Raw genomic sequence first — 27,495 nt, 5'->3', positions numbered from 1 at the left:
CAGTTCTGGAATATGACAGCACTGGAGGATAATGGGTTCCTGGTAGCTTCACGTTTGATTCTTCTCAAATCTTTGGCATTTAATTTGCCTCTTTTTTTCTCAACACGTTTCTTGCGACCCTGTTGACTATTTGCAACAAAACGTTTGATGGTTCTGTGATCACGCCCCAATATCTTAGCAATTTCAAGAGTGCTGCATCCCTCTGAAAGACTTTTTACAATTTTTGACTTTTCAGAGTCAGTTAAATCTCTTTTTTGGCCCATTTTGCCTGAGGAAAAAAAGCTGCCTAATAATTATGCACACCTTGATATAGGGTGTTGATCTCCTTAGGCCACACCCTCCCTCATTACACAAATACACATCACCTGATATGCTTAAATCCAATAGGCATTCAAGTTTATACAGCTTGGAGTTGGAAAATATGCATAAAAATTATGATATAGTCAAAATACTCACTTGCCTAATAATTGTGCACACAGTGTAGACTGTCCAAATGGCTCCTCCCATTGAGGCTAACAAATGTGTCCTTAAACCCCCGAGCAACGGAGGCTCCGCCGGGTGGATCCTTCCCGGCCCAACATATTCCATATTTCATTGCACTTCAGTGATAAACTGCAGAAAAAGGCAGCGGAAAGTAAGACAGAAACACCAGAAGAATTTGTGTCAATTTACCATTTATTTAACACGTCTAATAAACAATTTGAAGCAAGTTAAGTTTTCACATCACTTTAGTAAAAAATTGTGTGTTTAGTTGTCACTTTATTGTAATTTAAAAAAGTTAATATTAATAAGCTACATGTGTACATGTGTGCTTGTGATAGTAACTATATAATGTTTTTAAAATGTTCTGATACAGGTTACTATTACAATCTCATGTTTAGCTTGTTAAGGAATCACAGTGAATTAGACTCAGTGAAGATGTGTAATTATATGTTAAAATATGATTATAATCTCCGCACACTGCTATTGTAAACCGTGCTCATAGTTATTATATACTTATCTGTTTTGACACTGAGAGACGTTGAGGGATGTGATGTGGACTGTTATCTACAGCACTGTGAGAGATTATCACCTTGAATATTACAGATGAGGTAGAAAGACATTTTATATATTTTATATATATTTTATATATCAGTTCTTGCTAAGGTCATCTGTGGTGCTTACACCTCCTGAACACAGAGTAAACTCTATAAGTGCCAGTCTTAGAGTTTATTTAACTCTAAATAAACTTTACTTAACATAGCTGATATTACATGTGTCAAAAGGCCCAAAAAGTATTTACAGACTGTCTTTAATCTGAGGTGTTGCTCCTTTGTTCCATGCTATCCTACCGATGTGACATAGTGATTTCAGCATAAAACATCCTTTATAGTGATCGTTTGTAAGTTATGAAAACAGGTCTGTACCTGGAGTCAGTGCTGAAGTGATGACTCTCAGTGTTCAGCCTTGTTGGATTCCAGTTCTGTCTCCTCATGTTGGACATCCATGGTTGCAGGCTGTCTGAGTCACCTAGAGGAACACATTACACAAATACACAGATATGTAAAGTCATACATATGCCAGGTTAACTCCTTCACAGACTTTTACATGATAAAAATAAAAGTATAGGTGGTGAAATAGGTGGTGGACATCAGCCTCAGGTTCTCTATTTGACTGTCTATTCTAGTAAAGTTACACTTCCTATTATTTATTTTCATGTGACAAACAAATACATCATTCATTCATTCATACATCATACAGCATGTTCACTTATTTAAATCATGAATGATAGATTCAGTAAGGTTTGCTTAAGATTAATGATTAATTTAATTAACTGAATGTAGCAGACAAGTTTAGTTTTCACTGTAACACGTTACAACACATCAACACCAATACTCTGAATAAAGCGCTTTAGGAGACGTAATGCTACTTTAAACAGCTGCTCTTAAAATGCAGATGTGACGTTAAATATTCACGTTTCAGTCGATCGCAGTAAATCTGTTTCTGCAGTATGATAATCTGGGTGTGTTGTGGTAATATTGTTAAACTATTTATAGACAACTTTACTTTACCGTACAGCAACAATAACAAACTCAACCAGGGTCATACCACAGTAGCTGCACTTCTATTTCGGGAACAATAATCTAATATGACATTAATACTGAAGCCAACTAGGTTGGCGAGCAAAACAACTTTACATCATATTAGATATCTAACGTGGTGGAGCTTATTCTCCAAACACACACAGTCGCCTTCAGTTTAAAAGTTTTATCACCATAAACTCTAACACTTCTCTCTGCTGTGTGGACCGGTTCATGTTGGTGTTGTGTCAGTTTAATAACAGTAGTGATCAATATGCTCCAGTCCACAGACTTATTTTACTTCTCTGTCAGGACAACCAGCCTAACAACAAACCATATTATTCATCCGATATGCGAATGAAAACTTCTCCACAGACTCGGGTCGTGTTCAGTGACGGGGATTAGCCTGTTAGCTCAGGTGAAGCCGAGCAGACAACAGGCTAGGAGCCGGAGGGACGAGCTAACGGTGACGTCACCTGTCCTTCAAGTTATACTTGAAGGACAGTATAACTGTAGTCATAATTTCAAACCTCTTTATTATCTAAACGAGCGAGTTAGAAAATATAATTCCCCCCCCATACTGTTGTCATAAAGGAAGAACTTAGTGATTGAGACTCGTTTTTTGAACCAGGCTGTAAACAGGTTTGATTCAGCTCTAAAGTTGAGCTTTTTAACATAGGAGTCAACGGGAATCGACTCATTCTTGGAGCCAGCCTCAAGTGGCCACTCAGTGAACTACAGCTTTTTGCATTTCTATATAGGCTTCATCGCTCAGCCTGGGTTGTTGCCACTTGAGCCAGACCAGTGACAAGTGTTTGCACCAAAGCCGAAAGTGGCATACACCAATAAATTATCAGATTTATAAAACCAAGTGCACGACCCTGAAGGCAATGTTCCCTTTATATATCACAGTCCACCTACAGACATGCGTACATGCATTAGCCTCATATACCGCCCTATACATGCCCATGTTTAACCACAAATGGTCAAAGCAAAGCACCTATTGATTGTTAAATGATCCTTCTGATCATGATAAAGAACACGAGTGGAGGATACTTAAAGGTGGAGGCATAAAAATGTATATCTTTGCTCCATCAGTGTGTTTGCTACTGCTGGGGACAAGGGGACAAATGAGCTGTTACTGCTGGAGTGAAGAATAGCCTCTATACTTAGGAAACCAGCATGTGTGGCATTGTGTTGAAGAAGGAGGGGGACACTGACATGGCTGGTAAAGCACTGTTTGATTATTAAATGCATGGCATTCCCTGGTGAGGAGGTCTTTTTTAACACCAGGGCATCTGAACACCTTCAATTTCACTTCAGCAGGCCGATGGCACACTCCACAACTGAATTTATGCACGTGTTTTTGATTTACATAAACAAAATATTTTTTAGACAAAGCCCTAATAGCAATATGAGTGCATTCAACTACTAATTTAAATTATCACATCAAAACCTGCAGCCATTATTAAACATATATGGTAAACATTATATAGTGTTAATCATGTCAAACACATAAAGCAGCTAATCCCACTGGTAACAGCCGGTTGCCAAAAACCCTAGAATGGTGAGTGCTTGTGTTGGTATTGGAATGGTTACTGCACGTAAAGCCCAATTTTCGCCCCTGCAAACGCCTGCAAACTCCCCTAACTCCTGGCAGTTAGTGCCTGTTTACAGGATGTGAAGTATGCGTTCGCCCGTGACACAAATTGTCGGAAACGTACTCAAGGTAGCGCAGTGGGGGGGCTGGGGAGGGGGAAGTGCCCGCCGGGGAGACGCGGTTCGAAGGTGTGATCTATTTAAAGGGGACATAGCATGCCCATTTTACCACAAGTTGATATGGTTCCTTGGGGTCTTAATGAAATGTCTGTAACATACTTTGGTCAAAATACCACAAGGATCATATAAAACAGCACCCTTTTTACCCTGTATAAAACAGCCCTCCACAGAGTGACCTGTTTTGAGTGCCTGTTCCTTTAAATGCTAATGAGCCAGCTCCCCCCTCCCCCCTCTCCCCCCATGATTTTAAACGATATAAATTACATATTTTATATGATATGAATTATCAAATATGCATCCCATACTTTGTATTCCCCTTGTTGTCCTGGAGTTTTAATTTTCCCAATCACATAATTAAATGTCCCCCTCTGCCCATCCACTACAAGCACACAAGCAGATAGAAAGAGAGGGGTGGGGGGGGCTATGAAGACCATCATTTACCCCCGAACCCCGACATTCAACGGGTACAACAACAAGCGGAGAAAGCAGAATCGCGGGCTGACCTTATATATACAGTCTATGGGGCTGACCAGCGCGGAGAAATGCTCGTCCCGTGTGAACAGCCAGGCGGCTGCGCGCTTGAGAACGGCGCTGCGCTGCCTCGCAGCGGTCTTCCACACTGCCAGCTGTGTGGAAGACTTCCGCAGTGTTCAGCTCTACTGTACGCCGGGTTACAGTAGTTACGCCGGGGTACACCGGACGCGGAAGTGCCTGAACAGTAGCGCTGAACACTGCGGAAGTCTTCCACACTGCTGGCTGTGTGGCGCTGACACAAATTCCAGCTCACGCACGGGAGAGCGAGCGGTCGCTCCCGAGCAGCTGCTGCAGCCTCCCAGTCCCAACGATCCAGACAAATGCCACATGTGAGTGAATCGTGGGCTGACCAGCGGAGAAATGCTCGTCCCGGTGAACAGCCCGGCTGCGGGCTTGGGAACGGCGCTGCGCTGCCTCGCAGCCTCGCTGCCTCCGGTGTAAACCCGAGTAACGAGTGTGGGGGGAGGGGGGGCCAAGACCATGTAGGGAGACTTCCAGTTCCTTGTTACGACACAAAACCCAGGAAGCGCAATCGAGTCGCTCAAGCATGACGTTTCTGACTTAGAGGAACTATAACAAAACGCGCGAGTGTTTTTTCCCCAGAGTTTTTGGGTTGGTAGACATGCCAGATACCCACATTAACCTGTAGAAGCACTAACAAAGTGGAATTTGCATGCTATGTCCCCTTTAACATATGAATCGCGGTGAAACCGCTGGTAAGAATTTATCTCACTTTCACCATTGGATGAAACCACAGACCTTTGAAACGAAAAGTCACTTGCTATTGGTCACCCTGGGTCATTATAATACACACGTGGGTAACCCCTTCCCACACAATAATAATAATAATAAATAGTTATTATTACTAATAATTTATTTATTATTAGTAAGCCTATACCAAAAGCACTGCATTTTGGTATACACATTTAATAGGTACATGTTGAGTCAAAGCTTTATTTACATACAGCACAAATATTGTAAAAACACAATTGGCCTAGCCAGTGAAAAACTAATCAGGTGAAGTTTGAAATGTCTCTTTACTGCCTCTGGGTCATAAGTTCTTTGTGGGACTCTGTCCGAATCTGCTCCAGTGTGTAGACGTCTGTGGTGTGTAGCTGTGTACTTCAGTGTAGCTTCTAGTCTTCTTTGAAGTGTGGCACACAGGTCGGTGAGCTCCTGGCTGTTGAAGGATGGATCCATGTCATCTGCCCGCTTCAATCAGCTGTAAACACAATCAGTACAATCAGCACAGTATATTGTGGCTTTCCACCACAATATACACCTACACATGTAACTGAAAAATGATCTAATGAATCTAATCTTTCTTCTCTGTCGACTCCTGAACTTTTCAATGCTGCTGCAAGAGCTGCAAGGTCCGGTTGGATGTACCGGGAGTTCCTTCATACTGGCTCATAGTACGTCTTACAGGCAGCTGGAAAACTACATGAGTAACATGAGTATATTATTAATAAACAGAAATAGCCTCGCTAATTCACCGTTGGAAGATCCATAGTAGAAAACACAATTACTACACAGTTACTTACATACATTGGCGTCATTTTCCACACTGCAAATCTGGACTTGCAGCAAGAGGTTCGGCCAAATGTGCAGTGACTGCCTCGTTGTGGGGGGGTTAGGGGACTCAGGGACTGACCTGATGGAACCGCACCGGTGCGGTTCCATCAGGTCAGTCTGTTCAAAACTAAACCCAGTTTAGCATATAGATCCAAGAGCACAGCTCTATGTTATCCAGTCATAATCATGGGCCAGGAAACCTTGTGGTTCCTAAACACTCAGCTCCTCCAAATCCTTCTATTTGCATTAAATAAATATTCCCCTTTCCCCCGTATTGTGCATACACAATGATTATAAATGTTTTTTCACAACAGTAAGAAGCCCATCATGTGAGGAAACTGCCGCAGGCTCTAACTGAAATTAGAGTTTGAAAAGGCATTTGTATTTTTCTATTGGCCTTTCAGTAGCATTTGAAATGTATGTTTTTCGTTGCTTCTATAATTATTCGAACATTAAAGGGATAGTTCACTGAAAAATGATAATTCACTCATTATCTACTCACCACTATGCGAAGGAGGGGTGGGTGAAGTGTTTGAGTTCACAAAACACTTTTGGAGTCTCAGGGGTAAATAGTGTAACCAAATCCAATACAATTGAAGTCAATGGTATTGAAACAAGGTCATATACACCGTGTTTTTAATCTAAAAGTCAACTGATATCTTCCTACGAGGTGCGTTCACGGACCTTAGTACACACCTTCATGTGGCTATGGGCGCTAGGGTAGCGACTTACTGTGGACCTTTAGGCCCCTTAAATTCCAAAAGTGTTATGTGAACTCAAACACATCTCTTACCCCTCCATCAGTGCACTATCCCTTTAACCCTTGTGTTGTCCCTGCTTTCCCCGGCTGTTGTCCCTGCTTCCCCCGGCTGTTGGCCCCCTCACATAGCCCACCACATATTAGCACGCACACGTAGGGCAATAGACAAGTGAGCAGCCCTTGCAGATGTATTTGTTACACCCGCGGCACACGGTGTGAGTTTTACAGTCCTTTTTCCTGGGGCATATCTGACACCTCTTCCTCTTACTCGCCCCGAGCGGGGCTGCTGCTAGGGCTATGGAGGAGGCCGGACGCGCGGGTCGAGCGTCGTCGTCGTCGTGGTCAAGAGCTCTCCGTGCGGTGGCGGCAGCTTTTACAGCCTTCACAACCACGGCGGACGCTTCCGTGCGGGGGATGCGCTCCCTTGGTGTGATGAACGGAGTCACGAGAGCCTTTCCCAGCTGCTCTAGGAACACCCTCCGCTTGTTCCGCTTGCCCGGCATTGCCCGGGGTTGATCTCTCTCCATATCATGAAGGCGATGTAGGAAGAGACGTCGAGAATGTTGTGGAAGACGACCAGGGGCCAGCGCGCGGTCATCCTCCTGCAGCTGTACGTTCCGATCACCTTGTCTAGGTTGTCCATGCCACCTTTGTTGCGGTTGTAGTCCAGGACGATGACCGGTTTCCCATCCTCGCGGTCGCTGACGTCGGCCTCGGCCTGCCGCTTGCTCAGGAGCACCACGTTCCTGTTTTTCTTTGGGATGTAGGACACCAGAGTGGCAGTGGGCGTGAATCCGAACTTGGATGAGAACACCTCTCTTCCCTTGACTGCGAGCAGCCCGGTCGGGAGCTCGGGCTTGTTCTTCCGAACTGTGCCGACCACGGTGATCTTCCTCTCCAGGATCTGCCGCGCGAGTTCGTAGGAGGTGAAGTAATTGTCGCACGTGACGTTACGACCGTGCAGTCCCTCCGTTACATCGAGCACTACCCGCAACCCCTGGTTCCGTTCTGGGCGTCTGCCGCTCGGCTTTCCGGTGTACACTTGCATCTTCCAAGCGTAGCTGGATTTTGCATCGCAGGCCACCCACGACTTGATCCCGTATTTCGCCGGCTTGCTGGGCATGTACTGTCAGAAAAGACACCGGCCTAGGGAGAAGAAGAGGAGGAGAAGAGATGAAAGGAGAGGAGATGAGGACGAGGAGTAGCAGCCGCTATCTAGCTATAGCTACATAACATAATAACATAACATAATAATGATATAAAAAAAACGAAAAAAAATAACTAACCTCTGAACGGAACCAGTTGCTCGTCCACGGTCACTTCGGGCCCCGGGTTGTAGAGGTGCGGTAGCCGCGACACCCACGCGTCCCAGACCTCTCACACGGCCGCCAATTTGTCTGTGGCTCGTCTCGTGTGTCTCATCTCGCGGCCGTCGAAGCGCAGCAGTCTGGAGTACGTGTGGAAGAGTTTTAGGGGCATCGTGGCACGAAATATCGCCCGGCCGCTCTCGGCGTCCCACAGGCTGGCGGCGGCCTCGCCCTGGGACCTGTACACGCCCGCTAAGATCAGCAGCCTTACGTAGGCGCGCAGGTCGGTCTCGTCCATCCCTTTCCATTCGTCACCGTATTTTCGACGACCCTCCCGATTCGTCATCTCCAGGATGATGTTCTCTACCGTCGGCGTGACGAACAGGCGGAACGTCGAGGCTAGGTCACCGGCATCGTGGGGCCCGGGGGGACCCCGATGGGCGTAGCGGCGGCGCTTTGAGCCGCAGCAGAGGAGGAGGAGGAGCAGCGGCCCTCCTCTCGGACGTACGCCCTCGAGGACCATGTTATTTCCCCGTTTCTTGACAGGAAGGTCTCTCTTTCCACGAGTCCGGTGGTGGTGGTGGTGGTGGTGGTGCCGTGGTCTTGTCCTTCTTCTTCTTCTTCTTCCAAGGATGACGAATCTGCAGCAGCATCACCCACTGGGTCGTAGTCTTCGTCGCCGTCGTCATCGTCTTCGTCGTCGTCGTTATCGTCATCGTCGTCGTCTTCATCTTCATCGTCTCGGTCTTCTTCTTGGTCTGCTTCTCCATCTGCTTCTCCGGCCGCTTCTCGGTCTTGCTCTTTCGCATCCTCTTCGGGTTCAGAGGATTGTTGCTGGGAGAACAGCTGTTGGAGAACCTGTTCTCTGGTGAAACGCGCCTGACGTGACATTGTGACATGGTCAGGGAGGGTGGCACACGGAGAATGGCACACCGGCTTCTCTGTGGGTCTAATATACCCCCCGAGATTACAATTGGAATCGGGTGTGGGTCTAAATGACCCCACAGAGCACCACAGCGCCCTCTCTGGGGGTCTAAATGACCCCCCAGGAGAATCGAGAATGACAATCCATTGGTCTCAATGACCCCAGGAGAATTGGATAATGACAATCCTTGGGTCACCCTAACCCTAACCCTGACCGGCCAGGGCTTGCGGATGATCACACACACACGCACGCACGCACACACACACACAGACACACACACACTCTGGGTCAATCCGACCCAGGAACAACACGAGGGTTAATACTCATGACAAAACAACTGTGTGCACTGTGTACGCATTAACACTTATTTCCCTTTATCTGAACTGGTGAGATTTTACTTTCATAGACTAATATATCTACAGTCCCTGACAAAAGTCTTGTCGCTTGGGTACAAGTTGACCTTAAGTGCCCCTCAAATATATTTGTAATCAATTTTTTTTTACAAGAAATGGCTAATTTCAATCCCAACAGCTTTTGAAATAATGTTTTGGTGCCAAACGAAACTGCTGAAAAGCATTCTAACGTTCACAGCTTGGTAAAGCCCACTGAGTCAGTTTTTGCAAAGACAAAAGTCTTGTTGCCTTGTCATATGATGCACCGAATCCTCGATTACAGCCTCACCTGTGATCAATAATTGATCAATCAATTAGTGGGTGTGTATAAAAAGAACCCCAGCACACCAGACCTTCACATCAACTGCAACTTGACCTCTGACAACATGCCTAAGATTCACCCTGAGACCAAAGTGTTGATTATCAAGAGGCTGAAGACCAGATCCATTGCTGAGGTGGCTGACACCTTCAATGTGTCTCAGCGTCAAGTACAAAGAATAAGAAAAAGATTTGAAGAGACTGGAGATGTTTTTGACAAGCCCAGGTCCGGCAGACCCCGCAAGACAACTGCTCGGGAGGACCGTTTGTTGGCCCAAAATTAACACATCTTTCCAACTGTGTAAATAGCAATGAATATAGTTTTTTTTTCCGAATCAGCTCTCTGTTTCCTGGGGACATACTTGCTTATTGGGCCTAAGTAAATAAACTTAAACTTGCTCTACTTGTTGTAGCTGCCATATTGTCTCCAGTTGATGAGGTGAATACTGATAGTACTGATCAGAGGACTGAGGAGGAAACACGACATGGAGAGTAAAATGGAAAAGAGGGAAACGTGGATGAAGAAAAGGGAATATATTCTGGCAGTAGCAGGGAATGTTGTGGGCCTGGGCAACGTGTGGAGATTCCCATACCTGTGCTATAAGAATGGAGGAGGTAAGCTGGAGGATACAAAGCCAAAGACTGAATTTTAGCAGTGGAATTAAGAAACCAACTAGAACAGTGCTCTTAATTATTTGCCATTTGTGCTGTACTTGTCTATTTTGATATGGCTTCAAAATATTACAATATTATCCAAGATGCAGCAGGCTATAATATTTTTACATGCCGTCTCTTGCATGTAGAGCAGCCACCAGCTGTTTCAAGGTCCATTCACCTGCATGGCTTTTTACAACATCAACATTGTGCTCTACTGTGCACATATGACTCTCATCATATGTGTGATCCTGACTTGTCTGCGTGTTGTCATGATCCAGGGACTTGTGCCAGCTTCTCTTTTTAGCAGTAGAAGGAAATGTACACTCTCCTGGCCACCATGCAATGACATCTAACAGGTCCATGAATACATTTAGAATTATGTTATAACTCTAATTGCAGAGTTAAACAAAACAGCTAAATTTATTCATTTAGTTATTATTATTTATCAAACCAATAAAGCGTAACAAAGTTCAATCTGTTTTCGGTAACCCAATTAGAGTTTGCCTTGATCTCATTCAGCAAATGACATCATTTCTCTCTCTCTCTCGCTGTCAGCTGTCATTTCAGTGATTCACTGCAACACTCCTTCTAGCCAATTAGCTCCAGTCACTAAATATTTCCTGCACAATAGGTAATCTTATTAACTGTGGATTAAAGAATACAAAGAATTGATTAATCAACTGACAGAAAACGAATCTGCAGCAGATGGCTGGATGGATTGACAAACAGTTAGTTCTTGTACTCTGTAAAAGTTTCATGGCCAATTTTTTTTCAGATCAGCATATTAATCAACTAATTGGAAAGTCATGGCTGTCACTCACTTTATCAACAGCTGATGTTGTGTAATTCTGTGTGCAGGTGTCTTCCTGTTTCCTTATCTCATCTTTGCTGTGCTGTGTGGTTTGCCACTCTTCCTGCTGGAGACTGTGATTGGTCAGTACACACAGGAGGGCGCCATCACCTGCTGGACCAAGATCTGCCCACTTGCAAAGGGTAAATTGAGCATGGCATTGGTTCAGGTCATGAAGTCAAGCTCAGCAACAATTCAGTACATGAGCTGACAGCAGCTGATCTCCATGCCGGACCACAGCTGATCCTCTTCTATGCATTCAATTGGCAAAGTTTATATTGCGCACTCTATTTAAGATGCCTTAGCTGAAATATCTTCCTACTTCCACTGCAAGCCACTTTGCAACCCACATCCACCCCAGCACTTCCTTCTCATACTGAATCTAAGCTTACCAGTGTTATGTGTTGAGGCTAATGTCTGCTTTGTTCTGTCCCTGCCTCACTTTCCATGATGGCTCATAGAATGGTATGGAGTTGTGCTCTCACTATCTCAGGCTTTCCACCTATGGGGAAGGCAGAACGGTTGCAGAATAGAGCCATCTGCCCAATATAAATTATTAACATCAAATTAATTTTGACAAAAGTGGTCCTGACTGAATTATCAGTTCTGGTTATATTACCAAAAATAAAAATCCACACTCTGATTAAACATTGTATACATTCTCTTTCTGTTTGTCATTTATCGTTTTTGTCTATAAAATTAACTTCATAATTCAAAAAATTCCATAGTTATAATTTTCCAGAGGCAAAGATGATGTCTCCAGATAGACTTTTTTATTTGTCTTTTAATCTTTGTGTTTCAGATAAAGTTGCACATTTTTTAATTTATACACTTGCTGGGCTTTTTGTTATTTGGTTTTGACCTCGGATTTGTAATCTCCTGGTGTTTGGGCTTGGAATTATTTGGCCTCCCTTATGTGTCTCTGCATGATTTACTTCAGGTCTTTGTCTTGTTTCCCTCTCCTTGGATTGTAGCTTACCTGATCTAATGTGTCACACTTGTGTCCAATTGTCTTCCCTCCCTTTGAGTATATAGTATATTTATAGTATATTTCTCTCTGTCTTCATTCATTTCTTCATTTTTGTCTGCATTTGCGTCCTGCTAATTACAAACGTAACATCATGACCAATGTAGCTATAGTCCTGAGCAGTATGAACACTGTTGTCATGGTATTGTTGCTTTCACATTTCTCACTTATAAAGCGTTTATAACCATGTGATACTGTATTGTTTCCCTCCAGGAATTGGCTATTCTATCAACGTGATCCAGGTGTATGGCACCATCTACATCCTTATCCTGGCCTGGGCCCTCCTCTACCTTATCTCCTCTTTCAGAGGTACACTGCCCTGGGCTACCTGCAGCAATCCCTGGAACACAGGTCAGTGTGGGTTTTTACACACTGCAATTATCTACATGACTTCATGGGGGTAATGTCACAGAAAGGGGTGGGGCAAGGGGCAATCAGAAGCTCCCCCTTGGAATTGCATAACAAGGTCTGTGATGTAAAATTTTGACAAGATTAGTGTTAAGGATTTAAATCTGTCTTAAATAAGACAATGCTCCTAATTGTAATCATATTATGTTTGTGATGTATTCAAGCAACAAAATATGCATTGAGTTGTTTAAATGTTTTTTCAAACATTTTTTATTTCTCCCATTTTATCAAACATGATTGATAATGTGGGACACCCTCAATTTGGTAATCTGGGACAGTCATTGAAGTTCTCTTAATAGTGAAAATATGCATTTAGTGATTCCTTTAGTAAAATAAAAAGATAAACTAAAGAGATGTACCGTATGATCTGTAGTTGTCAGACAAGAGTTGGAGGGGAAATACAGTCTGTCCCTGTTTGTTTAAATTAATTGTCCGGTTAGTTAATTTACCTCAAAGGTTTGGCACTTGGCCCCCCCCTATGGCAAGCCATTTGACTATTTATTGCATATCCTTGACATCACATGTAAGTCCACTCCACTAGTTCGGTCTTTGTCAGCACTAGTTGGACATTTGGTCGCACTAGTTCAGCATTTTATCGTACTAGTTGAACAAAAACTCTAACTAGTCACTCTTTTTCAGCAACTAGTGGCACTTTTGTCCAACTAGTTCCAACAGAAACCTTACTAGTAACACTGTGCGCCACACTAGTAGCACCAAAGTTCCTACTTGTTGGCTTTTTGATGCACTAGTGGCCCTCTGGACCGAACTAGTAATGCTGAAGTGAGCATAGTTAAAAAATGAAAGTACATTGATAAGAAGCACATTAATAAGTAAACCTATATACATAGGTGCTCATATGTTATGATACAGTAAATGGATGACATCCTTAGATATGTAAAATAATGATGTGAATGTGTACAGATACTGTGTAATTCCTTGTAAGTGAACACAGTATGTTATCACTAATTTAGTCATTGCCTTATTTGTTTGTATATGACAAGTGTTCAATTGAAAAAAAGTAAATAAAAGCTACTCAGGTAATTTTGCACTGCCACCTACTGGCAACAGTAAATACGGCAGCAGCCCACATAAAATGACCTCTTTTTTTTTTCATTATATGAAGTCAAAATGTCTCTCACTAGTGTAACTAGTGGATATTTGGGCCTCACTAGTTAACTCGTAAACATTTTGTCTTCACTAGTTAACTAGTGAGGACAAAATAGTCTTTAACTAGTTAACCAGTGGGTATTTTGGCCTGCACTAGTTGAACTAGTGTACATTTTGGCTCGTACTAGTTAAACTAGTGCAGACAATTGTTGGCCACTAGTTAACTAGTGAGCTGAATCCATATTTGACTAGCTAACATGTCAGAGCTTTTGCAGCTCACTAGTTAAGTAAGACTTTCAGCGTTACTAGCTCGGTCTAGAGGGCCACTAGTGTGTCAAAAAGCCAACAAATAGGGACTTTGGTGCTACTATTGCAGCGCACAGTGTTAATAGTAAGGTTTCTTTTGGAACGATTTGGACAAAAGTGCCACTAGTTGCTGAAAAAGAGTGACTAGTTAGAGTTTTTGTTCAACTAGTACGATAAGATGCTGAACTAGTGCTACCAAATGTACAACTAGGATATGCAATAAATGTTCAAACGGCTTGCCATACCCTCCTCTTCATTCTCCACATGCTCCCCCTCAGTAACATCATACGCCACCATGGCCTCCATTTCCACTGCTATGCTGACAACACCCAACTCTACATCTCCACCAAATCCATCACTCCTGCCACTCACTCCACCCTCACAAACTGCCTCACAGATTAAAGACCTGGATGCAAAATAACTTTCTCAAGCTCAACAGCGACAAATATGAAAATCCTCATCATCGAGCCAAAATCGAGGGCTCCACTGTTCTGCATCCACACACATCCGTAACCTCTGTGTCATCTTCGACCAGACCCTCTCCTTTGAACACCACGTCAACCACATTACAAAAGCAGCCTTCTTCCACCTAAAAAACATTTCCCAAATACGCCCCTCCCTCTCCTCCTCAGCATCTGAAACACTCATCCACGCCTTCATCACCTCATGACTTGATTATTGCAATAGCATCCTTTACGGCACATCCACCAAAATCACCAACAAATTACAATACGTCCAAAACTCAGCTGCCCGTCTGCTCACCCACTCCCGCACCAGAGATCACATCACCCCCGTCCTTCATAACCTTCACTGGCAAAGAATACAGTTTAAAATTCTTCTCATCACATACAAAACCCTCCACAACCTTGCCCCCTCTCACCTTTCTGACCTCTTGCACCCGCAACCTCAGATCCACCAACACCAACCTCCTCACCCCAATTACCCTGTCCAAGCACCGAACCTGTTTTTTTATATAAAATAACTTTCTTTTAACTGCTATAATGTTACCTTATCGTTATTGTTCTTACTGCCACTGTTTTTACCATGTTAAGTGCCTTTGAGTACCTTTTAAAAGCACTATACAAATACAATTTCTAATTTTTATTATTATTATGATTAGCATGTAATCAGTTAGTTCTCGAGGACACAGATGATCCAAAAAGCATGTGGAGAAGACAATGGGCTGATCGATGATGATGGTCTGTTTGTTCCCTGAGTAGCCCCAATAGAATGAATAATTGGTTATTGTTGTTTGCTGTTGATCGAATTTGAATTGATGTTTTAAAAATGTGATTACCCTTGAAATAGAATGTTTTCAAATTATTTTATTTAATTTTTTTAAGATAGGGTCTTTATGAAAAATTATGACTTTTTTATGTTAATATAAATTATGAATAACATAAAATGTCTTCATAATTTGTTCCTAATGGTTTTAGAGATTGGCAATCAAATTCAGGCAGAATTTTCTTTTTCTGTACAAGGAACCTCTCCTCTGAGTATGATATCTCCAATCTTTCTTCTGGTGTGGTTAGAAAACATCTGGAGGGAATAATTCAAATCTGTTAAGGTGATAAAATTAAGGGATTACTGTGTTAGTGTAAATGAAAGTTTAATTGGAAGGATTCTACTCTTTGCACATGCTAATTTACATGTTGACTGAAGGTTAGCTTTTCTTTAATGCAGGAAAGTTATGCTAATATTCTAAGCTAGTAGCTAAACAGTTGATCTTAATGTCAGCAATGAAAGCCTTAGGGCTTGAGCACTTATGTTATATACAGTATACTGATAATGCACAGTGCTGACATGATGCAATTATAAATGATATTGATGTAAATGCAATGGAAGGTAATGGAAATTTACTTTAGCGCATATGAGCCAATTAGGCCCATCTTTAATGATTTATATGTTGCATTAGGGTTTTATATGGCATCTGTTATCTGTGAGTAGACATGCTAATTAGTCTGATTTCAAAATACATAATCTGTATAAATGATCTGCTTTTCCAGTCTTGACGACAACTCAAAGTGCTTTACAGTTCAAGTCACATTCACACAAATTATTATATCCACGATCAGCTGCCACCACATTAATGAATCTTTTGGGTAAGAAAACTGAACTGAATCCCTTCCTCTCAGTTGAGTTGAGATCTGTCAGTTGTGAGCAATATTTAGAGAGGGAACATTTAGAATATCAAGAATTATCAATGAAAGTGAATAAAGTGTTTTTTTAAAAAAAATCAAATACATTTAACATAAATTAAAACGGCATCAAACAGTGTGCTGAGTCTGAAAATGAAACCAAATAACTGCTATATTCTGATTTCGGTGATCTGAATAATAATAATTATAATAAGAACTTTATTTGTATAGCACTTATCTAAATAAGAATATAAAGTGCTTCACAAAATACATGGCAATAAAAGAATGAATACAAATAAAAGGAATTCAATTAAATTCAATTTTAAGCATCAAATCATAAAATATTAAGGTCAAGACCTTAACAATTATAGAGAAACTCAACAGTTCCCACAATGAGCAAAAACTGTGGTGATTGTGAAGAGAAAAAACTCCCTCAATAACCAAACTCCATGTGGGCGGCCATCTGCCTCGACCGGTTGTAGTGAGCAGAGAAAATAGGGGAAGAGAGGAGAGGTGGGTGGGGAGGGGAGAGAGACCAGGAACAGTTCTGTAACCATCATATTCAAGCTTTGAAGATTAACATTAAATGAACACGATCATTTGTTTTCTTATTAACAGACAGATGTGTGGAACTCACATCTGCAAACTGGACTGCACTACACAATGGCAACCTGACAGCAAACTGGACATCTGGAAATCTCACCAAGTCTTCAGTCTCTGAGTTCTGGGAGTGAGTCAGTGTTGTCACATCAAGATCATTGTAAATTGCATTGGGTGGCAGCAACGGATGAAATATATGAAACACATTCTTTCCAGACAGCAATTCATTAGGCGTCGTAACCACCACTCACTGTCTGGTGTCCCCACACAGGAGAGGAGTGTTGTCCATGTCTGGGGGAATAGACGAGATTGGCACAGTGAAATGGGAGCTCCTGTTGTGTCTCCTGGCCTGCTGGGTGGCCTGCTACTTCTGCATCTGGAAAGGTGTCCGCTCCACAGGAAAGGTCTGTGAGCAGAACACAGATCAGACCTGTCTGCTGGAAAAGTTTATATACTGCCAATTATATGATATGAGATTGTATAGTTAGTTGTACAAAATGGAGGCCTGTTGTTATGTCCCGCATCTTTGGCCAGAAAAGAGTTTTGTAGAAATTTCATGTTGATTTTTTTATGTAATGAGCATCAGTCATAATTATGTTTCAGTAGCATGTACATTGTAGCAATGTATAAAGTTACTCTGAACCCTAAAGTACAGTATCACTTGGTGTTAATTTACAACATATTGGCTGCTTCAAACAGGTCAAATGGCAGAATGGAGGCTTTTATTTGTATCTGTTGCAGAGCTAACACTTATTACTGTCCAGGAAAAGTTCTTGAACACTTGTATCAAGTCTTAAAAAATTTGATATTTTCTTACTCTTTCAATTGTGCTGACATGGCATTAAAGCAGTCCTTGATTTCATATGTTGTTTCTGTTTTTGAAACACAGTGCTCTACTTAAAGATGTAACCAACACTATCAGTATCATAGGGTCAGTGCTTCTGTAACCTGACACAAAAATATGTTATCTATCCACTGAAATTTCAGGCGGTGTATGTCACGGCAGTGTTCCCCTATGTAATGTTGGTCATTCTGCTGGTCAGGGGCTTGACACTGCCAGGGGCCTGGCAGGGTGTGGTCTATTACCTTTATCCAGAACCTTCTCGTCTGGCAGACCTTCAGGTGAGACACCTTAGATAAATCATGAAGTTTTATGTTTGAGTGGTGGCATTTGTGAAAACATAACGTGATGCTATGTGCCTGAAATGTTTTTAAAAGTGAATTAATTTAGTCTGTTGTACTCAGGTCCTCTTCTCCTATGGTGTTGGAGCAGGGACACTAACCACACTGGGCAGCTACAATAAATTCAAGAACAACTGTTACAGGTAAACCATGTGATCAGTAGTCCGATGCAGGGTGCAGTCCGATAGGGCTGTGGAGTGTGCTAGCTGAGCATGTTAGGTAGGGAGAAAATGGACAGACAGGTAATCCTGAAAACAAAGAAAAGCAGGTTTGATCAGGTGGACAGACAGGCAAACAGATTGGTTCAAAAAGCAGGCTAAACGGGTTTAAGGGTCAGCCGAGGGATTCCTAAATGGTCTGTAGTTATAAAACTCTTTTCTAGTCTTGATAACCACTCAAAGCACTTTACAGAGCAGTTTTGCCATTTACCCATTTACACACACATTCATACAGTGCATCTATGTGCAGCACTTTCATACATCAATCATACACTGCTACCAAGTGTAAGCATTAAATATGTAGACAGGAGAACAAAAAAAGATTAAACAATCCATAATCCCAACCCCTCCAACTGTTTGTCCTGCTCTGCATCACCAATGAAGAGCAATGCACTGACTCCCCAAACCTATTTTTAGTGGAATGATTCTGAAATGCATGGCATTGGAAGAGATGGTCCAAAATGGATGTAAATGATGGATGTTAATCATGGATGAATAAGTGAGAACTCACTGGGTCACATATTAGCTGAATAATTAGGGAGTAGACTACATGGGTGTAATTTCTCTGACCATAAAGGCTCTAACTTGACTCCTTGCCAGCCGGGTCATTTGAATCCATGTCATTGCCCAACTCACTGTCCCCACATTTCCACTGTTGCAATCAAATAAAAGGTATGAGATTCTCTCAAAATATCTGAAAACATAAATAGGAACGACTAAATCATAACAATACTGGGGGGAAGAATGAAAGAATGTAGGTAGCTCAAATCTGCTCTTTATGTTTTTTAAACTAATTAATCGTATACATGTCAAGTATCTCAGAGTTGGGCATTTCAAAGCTCTGTGTGTTTACAGGGACAGTCTGTGGTTGTGTCTGCTGAACAGTTGCACCAGCTTCATTGCTGGGTTTGCTGTCTTCTCTGCTCTGGGCTTTATGGCTCAGGCTCAGGGAATTCCCATCAACATGGTTGTTGATTCAGGTATGACTTGAAACTTAGAGAGACTATCGATACTTAGAGAGACTTATGCTGCAGAAGGACAAAGATCTAATAAAAGACAAGTGGAGAAGTAGACAATTTAAATGTCTTTTCTGTTCTTCAAGGGGCTGGCGTTCATTGCATTTCCTCAGGCTGCAGCCATGATGCCCCTGCCTCAGTTGTGGGCTGCCTGCTTCTTCATCATGCTCATTCTGTTGGGTCTGGACACAACGGTAAAATATCTCCAATTATGTATATGTAAATATATATATATATATATACACACACAATCAACTATTCTAAGATCTCTTTTTCAACAAACCCAAACTACCAAACCATTGTGATAGAGTCTTTAGTGCAAGGGGGATTCAGGGGAAGACGGTAGAGTCCGGTGAGGGGAAATCCAGGGCCAGTGTTGTGCAATAAATTAAGTAGTTCACATTCATGTCTTTTTAATTTTAAATGAGCTGCTCCGAGTTATTCTTTTCAAATAGAACCTCCTCCTACCTGTGATGGAAGTTTTTTGGAAGCTGGTGAAAGGAGATTATGAAGAAGAGTTTATTGTAGACTTGATGCATCAAGGAGACCAGAAGGTGGAACAATATACAAACGCTAACAGAGTAACATGAGCAATTGTCTCCCCCAAGTCTGAAGATGTCTTGCACCATTCTAACAGCACATCCATGAAAGGCTAGAATTGCTGTCACTCTCTATTGGACATAAAGGTTTTTGTATCCTATTTGATAGTTAAGCCTAAAGTATGCATTCCTAAATCACGTTGTGTCCTTATGTCTTGCCACTGGTGAAATACGCAAAAGAGTTGGAGTTGGTGCCTCTTTGTCTGGGGCATCTGAGTTAGATATGAAAGTCCATGACACTACAATGTACTGCTAGTTGGCCCGTTATCTATAACCTGATCTTGGGTATTGCTGGGAGAGAAGAGAGGGCTCTATTCTCATAATGGTATTGTGCAGATGTAATGTGTGAGGATGGTGAAAAATTCCTTACCCTACCCACACATCCCCAGCCCCCTAATGACTGCCACATCCCAAACTAAATGAACAACTGCATACTATTATGGAATGACAGACAGGGGTGACTTTAAATTAATCCTGACACTCATGATACCAGGGGCAACCGCCCATCTCACAGAGCACAACATATAGGAAGGAGCATGTCACACACCTAGCAACATAGCCATGTCACAAAATACAGTTCCAACACTAAGCAACTCAATCAGCATGTGATAAACTGTGTATGTCCAAAAAATAGTCACTGAGTATCATGTTATTTCATGCTAACAACACAAACTATATATCAAATGAAAGCAGAGACTTAGAACTTTTTTCTTTTGGCCAATCTTTCTTTCTTTCCTATTTTTGTTAAGATTTTTGTTCATGAATCACATTCTTATCACAGAGTCTGGCCTGCCGATATGCTTTCATACATATACTTTTAAAGTTTTCAGTGTACCATGACGGAGAGGCGCTACAAATGTAATAATCTGTTGAATCTCTATTCTGTCCCTTTACATTTTAGTTTACAGGTTTGGAAACAATAACATCATCAGTGATTGACTTGTTCCCAGAGACGATGCGCAGACCCTGGCGTAGAGAAATCTTACTCCTCCTCCTCTGCTCTGTCTGCTTCATCTTGCATATCCTTCTCACCACTCAGGTACTCCACAAAATGATGTGACCTTACCCAAGCACAGCACCTAACAATCAAAGAATTATTATAGGGGAGGATTTATTTAAGTGAAATTACATATACACATAATTACATATCCCTGTTGTCTGTTCTCCAGGGAGGAATCTATCTGTTCCAGCTGATTGATTACTATGGTGCTAGTGGAGCATGTATAACCTGTGTGTCTCTGGTCCAGTGTGTAGCTGTTGGGTGGGTCTTTGGTAAGTCATATTTGAGAGTATTGTGTTAAAATGGGGGAGCAAACTTAATTGGCGGAAATCCTTCCCCAGAATAAAATTATTTCAAACATGTAATCTTCAATTAATTTCTACTCCACCGAACAGCCAGATAAACTATAATCATACAAGTCCCCAAATCATCTCAGATCCACCTCACATCCTCCATAGTACCAGCTCCTCCCGTTACAGGTACAGGGTGCCCCTCAGGCACCACCATATCAAACTCTCCTCGCAGGGGATGGTGAGCAGACCCGTACCTGAGGATCATAGGTTCTGGGATGAAGTGTTGGGGGGAGCAGGGCAAAAGGCTTGGATGAGGGTCTCTGCCACAGAGTCAGAAGACCCTTTAAGATAGAAAGTGGTTTGTACTGCACTTGCTGCAGGGTTCATTGCAAGGCTATGCTGTCCGCTGGGTTCATAGCAAATAGGCAGTATTCTGTTTTTTGGTAAAAAAAAAAACTTGACTGTTTACCAGACAACTCCTAAGTGCAACTTAAACATTTCTAGGTTTGCATACATTTAAGTGGCACACTAAAAGGGATAGTTCACCGAAAATTATAAATTCAGTCATTATCTACTCACCACTATGCCGATGGAGGGGTGGGGTCTTTGAGTCCACAAAACACTTCTGGAGTCACAAGGGTAAACTTTTTTATAGCAGAATCCAATACAATTGAAGTCAATGGTGAGTCATTCTTCAGACGTAATAAAACAACGGAAAAAACATAACATGCCTACATACTGCTTGTGTGGTGTCATCAAAGTGTCTGCAAGCCCCAACATTCACATTCGACTCGAAACAAGGTCATTTACACCGTGTTTTTAGCCTCCATACAAACAGCTACTTGTTACAGGCCAGTCTATTAGTCATATTAGATTTATTCTACGGCCTGTCCTTTTAACCTGTTACATTACTAACTATGTTTGTCATTCAGGTGCTGAGCGGATGTGTGATGCAGTTGAGGAGATGACAGGACAGAGGCCGTGGCTTCTTTTCAAACTGTGTTGGTGTTACTTTACACCACTGATCTGCATGGTGAGTTACACACTATGAACAAAGAAAACAACTACAGTTATTGCTAAAGATAGGCAGCAACAAGGAGTAACGAGTCCCCCCTAAGTTGGTTTGCATGAGCAATTTTTTCTGATTTTTGACAGCAAAATATTGTAATAATTTGAATATGTAAACCTTTCAAAACCATCATGTTGTGTTTTATAAGACACTAAATTAAATCTGTAAGATAACGATAAATAACTGGGAGATCCAATGGTGTTAGTTCAGTGTGTCTGTCCAGAGAATTTGTATTTTATGTGTCTATTTGCCTTCAGGTTGGCTTCATCGGCTCCTTTGTGGACTATCAGCCCCTGACATTTGGGAACTATGTGTATCCAGACTGGTCCTACTATCTGGGCTGGGCCATAGCCCTCTCCTCTATAATTGTTATACCCATCTGGGCTATTGGCAAGATCTGCCTCACCAAGGGCTCCCTCAGACATGTAAGAACACCAATACATCCTGCCTACTTTTTCATACTGTTTGACTTTTTATTATTTTCATCATATAGAATGTCTATTATATGAATTTAATAATAAATCTGTTGAATTTTCTGTCCTCATCAGCGTCTGTTGGTCCTGTGTCATCCTGATAATGACCATGTTGGTCCCAAGACAAACAAAGAAAATCTCTTGAGTGAAACTGAAATAATACCAATGTCAGCTCCTCTCCCTGGCATGTTATGAGTCAATATGAAGGCTGCCAAAAGAAAAGCATATTACACAAGACACATGTACTGTGCATGATTCTATGAAAACATCCAAACATCCTTATATAATATCTTTACATGATCTGTTCTTGTATATACTTACGGTGCTTCTTGAGTATTAGGAACACTATGCAACTGTGAGATGTGCATTTTTACCCATGCTTTTATTCATGCTTCCTGATATTGGCTACCTGCTGTGTGTTTTCTCTTGAATGGTATGGGAAGGTAGTTTTACTGTTATTTTACTGCTGACACTACTATATTGTACAACATATATCTTTTAGTTCATGAAGATGGTGCCTCCCTAGTGGCCGACTGTTGCAGCAGCTCTGCTTCACCCTAACTCTGAGCCCTTTTTTCTCTCTAACTTCGTCCTTTTTCGTTCTTTCTTACTCTCTTTTGTGTGTTTTTGTTTTACTGAGATTTGTTGAGAATTTACCCATTGTGGGACTAATAAAGGACAATCTTATCTTATCTTATCTTTTTCCATTTACATAAGTGTAAGTAAAATTTATGCAATTTCCCCCAAAAAATCTAACTATCAGTATCTTTATTATTTTTAAATTGAACCTACGGAAGCGTATTGCATTCACTTGAAAAAAAAATTACTGTGAAGTAATGTTTTATAGAGTGGGTCCAAAGTGGCAAGCGCATGTGAATACTGTATTCACAGTATAGTGCAATACTGTTAATTAACCATATCAGTGGAGATGATGTGCCAACAACATGCCAGTGAAAAGAAAAGAATACCGCAAGAAGAAAACAATGTAGGTTACTACGGAAGCGTATTGCATTCACTTGAAAAAAAAAAAAGTTCTGTTTTTCTGAGATAACTAACCCGGAAATTCCGAGATAAGTTCTGTTTTTCTGAAAAAAAAAAATAAGTTCTGTTTTTCTGAGATAACTAACTCGGAAATTCCGAGATAAGTTCTGTTTTTCTGAAAAAAAAAGTTCTGTTTTTCTGAGATAACTAACTCGGAAATTTCCAGATAAGTTCTGTTTTTCTGAAAAAAAGTTCTGTTTTTCTGAGATAACTATCTCGGAAATTCCGAGATAATTTTTTTTTCTGTTTTTCCGAGATAATTATCTCGGAAAAACAGAAAAAAATTAATTAGAAAAACAGAGCTTTTTTTTACATGCTTTTATTTTGAAAGTGAAGTTCCTGTATAGACGCTATATGTCATGGCCCTAATATACGGAAGCGTATTGCAATACGCAATAGATAATTGTAATCTAGTATTTTGATGAAGTTACATTTTGCATGGACGTTTCGCATAGAGCCCTTGTTCAGCGGGCTGCATGTAACTGCTGACAGTCTTTTGTTTGGCACGATTTCTTGTATTAGCGCCATGACGTATAGTGTCGCTTCAAACTGTCAGACTCTCCTTCTGTATAAATAACAGTGAACCACAAAAGACTAATGTAGCCGAGCGTGTTGTTCTCTTATACTGTCACAGGCCTCAGCCGGAATCACACCCGGTTACTTTCCTTCACACTTCAAAACTTCTCTATCGACAGAACCCTCCTCCGTTAGAACCCCTTTCAAAACAAGAGTCCCAACCAACACCCTGCTTAGTGTATTGGACATAGACCAAACTAAAGAGCCAGATACATGTCAAATCATTTCTGTTATTTTAGGTAGTTATCATCACATTGATATTTGTTCAAGTGTAAAGGTTTGTTAAAGCTCAGGCCGTTACTCCTGTGTTTTCCCTATTTTCTGCATTCCTCTCGCTGTCTCCTCCTTCCCTGTGTGTGAGTGTGGCAGTCCTGGCACTTAGCGCAAGTTCCACAACTGGTCTCGATCTCCCAATCAGCAGCCTTACAAGATCCCCGGCCTTCTCTTCACTTATCATCAGATTGTTCAGTCACCTCAGTGGTACTAACTCTCGGACGATCTAAAACGTCTTCTAGTGAAAACTATTCTGTATGCTTCTCGTGAAACCTCCTAATGCTCTTTTTTCCTTTTGTGCCTCAGGATCGCCAGAGCCAACCCTTATCTCCATCTCACAGGATCACCTGCTCAGTCTCAGCCAGCCACCAGCTTGTTACCTGCCTGCCTCAACGCTTCTTTAAAAAGACTCTTTTCTCTTTTACAAACCAATCCCTTTCTGTGTCTGCTTTCTGGTCTAGTTCAAAACGAAACATAAAAGTCTTGCCAAACTATGGACCCGGCAGACATAGATACCCTCCGCCAAGCCCTGGCTGCTCAAGGAGCATTAGTGGGTCAGCACCAGCGGACTCTGCACGACGTGGTGGAAATGCTACAAACCCTCAATACAAATGTTGCCCGGCTCAGCACTCACTGGGATCAAGTAACCACTCATCTCACTGCTTCCTCTCCCTGCGATGTTGCTCCAGTCCCTGCGGACGAGCCTCCTGCTCCTTCTGCCTCCGCTCTTACTCCCTGCTCAGCCTCCATGCCTCAGAGAGCCGTTCATTCCCACACCTGAGCATTATTCAGGGGAATTGGGTGCTTGTGACCGGAATTTCATTATGATCCATAATATTAGGGAAAAAAACAGGCAGTGACTTCATAGGATGGAAGAGCAGCAGTGTACAGACTTTAACATGTGGAATTGGGATGAACTGGACACAAGCGGAAAGCAAACACATTTGTGGGGACTTCTACCGTGTGTTTAGATTTGGGTATAGACCTTGTGACCTTGAGGCTAAGGTAACACTAAACTGCCCATTCCATTTACCTATCTCAAATAATTTTTACCAGGTTGTTGCCAGTAAGATCTATGGACCAGGTAAGAGTTACCAGGTTTGTGAGTTTTCGCAATATGTTGGTTGCTATGATAAAGGATGAAAGGAAGGGATATGGGAGATCAATCAATCAATCAATCAAATTTTATTTGTATAGCCCATATTCACAAATCACAATTTGTGATGCTTGACTTTGATCTGGCAACCCTTAACTTCAGACTACATTGTACGTGGTTGACCAGTTGCAGCCTGCAGTAGCAGCAGCCATGGATTTGTTGATGAGCAGTGGTGAATTTGAAACCCTTAGTAGGCTATTTAGAGTTAAAAATGCAACGACCCCTCCAAGTTGGTATCGTATTCAAATTTCAGGGGTTAAGCATTAACTAGTTTGCGAGATGAAAATGCCTCCCAAAGGAAATGAGGACATCAGGTTATTTTGAAAGAACTGAAGGGTAAATAACAGCTGAGAATATTTATATGAATGTATATGAATATTTATATGAATGTAATAGTAGATGTGACAATACCGGCTGACAGCAACATCAGAAAGAAGGAACATGAAAAGATTGAGAGGTACCAAGGGTTGAAAGAACAGCTGGAAGAAATGTGGAAGGTCAAGACTAATGTGATCCCCGTGGTAATAGGAGCACTGGGGGCTGTGCCCCCCAAACTGGGAGAGTGGCTCCAACAGATTCCAGGATCAACATCTGATGCCTTAATCCAGAAGAGCGCAGTCCTAGGAACAGCTAAAATACTGCGCAGAACCCTCAAACTCCCAGACCTCTGCTAGAGGACCAGAGATTGAGGAATGACAATACCACTCCCCAAAGGAGGGTGAGAGGGAGATTTTTTTTATCTTGCTGTACCTCTACAGTCACTGTAGTGTCTACAAATGACTAAGGTGAGCACTGATAGTACTGTTCAGAGGCCTGAGGAGGGAAGACAAACATGGAGACCAAAGTGGAAAAGAGGGAACAGTGGAGGAATAAAAGGGAATATATTCTGGCAGTAGCAGGGAATGTGGTGGGCCTGGGCAATGTGTGGAGATTCCCATACCTGTGCTATAAGAATGGAGGAGGTAAGTTGGATGACACAAAGTCAGTGTTCTGTAGTTGTTGTACCTTTCATGATCACTAAAAAGCTGTTTTTACAGGTATATCTATAGTATGTATGGAAACAAACTGCCAAAATAAATATAAAAGGAACTGCAACTTAATACCAAACATTCCTCAGTATTTTCTGAGTTAGTGTCTAAAATGACTGCAACAGTTTGAGACCTCGAGTGAAACTAATCTAACTGTTTCCTTGTTGAGGGATGAACATGATCAAAATGTGTGCAATACCCATAATAGTTGCTTGTGATTAACTAAAATGGAATGTTTAAAGTCAGCATTTTATTGTGGTTTACAAAAGTTAAAGAAACCTCAACTTTATTCTGTATAAATTCAATGTGGACTATGGTGGCAACCGATCGTTAGGCAAGTTAAGGGCTCAATTGCTACTAATTTTAATAAAAGCCATGATAATGTTTCAAAATCTACACTGAATGTAAATTGTAAGTACAGCATATATTTATAATTGTTACAGATTTTGTACTTGCTGAAAAAGTAAAAAATTACTTTATAAAATGTTTGCATTAAGGGGTTAATTGAATAGTCTTAATGTCTTTCCTGGAGAGAGATTGAGCAACATGGTTAGGGTGCCTTTAGGGAAAGTAGTTCACAGGTTATGTAGGTTTTGAGTTATTTCCGGTCACTGCCTAACTTGAGTACAGATCTAAAAAACTATAGGATGTATTGTGATCATTGACCTTTCAGCTTGCACTCATAGTGGGTCAAGATTTACACATGTCAAGTGTGTCAAATAATCTTCTCGATTAGTTGACAAAGAATTTTGAACAAACATTAATTTACCCTCAGGCTGAATTAAAATAACTTTGGCAATCCTTTGACTATCATTACCATCAAGTCAA

The 27,495-nt window shown here is 41.6% G+C and overlaps 2 protein-coding genes across 4 annotated transcripts in view; both read left to right on the top strand.

Annotated features, from left to right (window-relative positions):
- The window catches only part of LOC118123692 (sodium- and chloride-dependent GABA transporter 2), a 127,736-nt gene that overhangs the window by 83,138 nt on the left and 17,103 nt on the right, over positions 1 to 27,495 (top strand). For all 3 annotated transcript variants that reach the window (XM_047343783.1, XM_047343785.1, XM_047343782.1), the window contains exon 2: positions 25,938 to 26,601. In XM_047343783.1, coding sequence (XP_047199739.1) covers positions 26,472 to 26,601 — 130 coding nt within the window. In that variant the 5' untranslated portion in view covers positions 25,938 to 26,471. The remainder of the gene's footprint in view (positions 1 to 25,937; positions 26,602 to 27,495) is intronic.
- On the top strand, positions 10,136 to 26,313 carry LOC118123688 (sodium- and chloride-dependent GABA transporter 2-like). The gene is given in 17 exon segments (XM_047343886.1): positions 10,136 to 10,265; positions 11,166 to 11,300; positions 12,398 to 12,535; positions 16,762 to 16,873; positions 17,015 to 17,147; positions 17,731 to 17,865; positions 17,962 to 18,068; positions 18,999 to 19,124; positions 19,242 to 19,353; positions 20,660 to 20,797; positions 20,928 to 21,030; positions 21,984 to 22,084; positions 22,378 to 22,545; positions 22,669 to 22,704; positions 24,593 to 24,690; positions 24,790 to 24,858; positions 26,061 to 26,313. Coding segments are annotated over 17 exon segments (2,094 nt in total).

This window comes from Hippoglossus stenolepis, chromosome 16, assembly GCF_022539355.2.
Source record: "Hippoglossus stenolepis isolate QCI-W04-F060 chromosome 16, HSTE1.2, whole genome shotgun sequence".
In the NCBI taxonomy this organism is placed as follows: domain Eukaryota; kingdom Metazoa; phylum Chordata; class Actinopteri; order Pleuronectiformes; family Pleuronectidae; genus Hippoglossus; species Hippoglossus stenolepis.
Note: the sequence above shows the minus strand (reverse complement) of the source record. Positions and strands in the feature narration are given on the sequence as shown.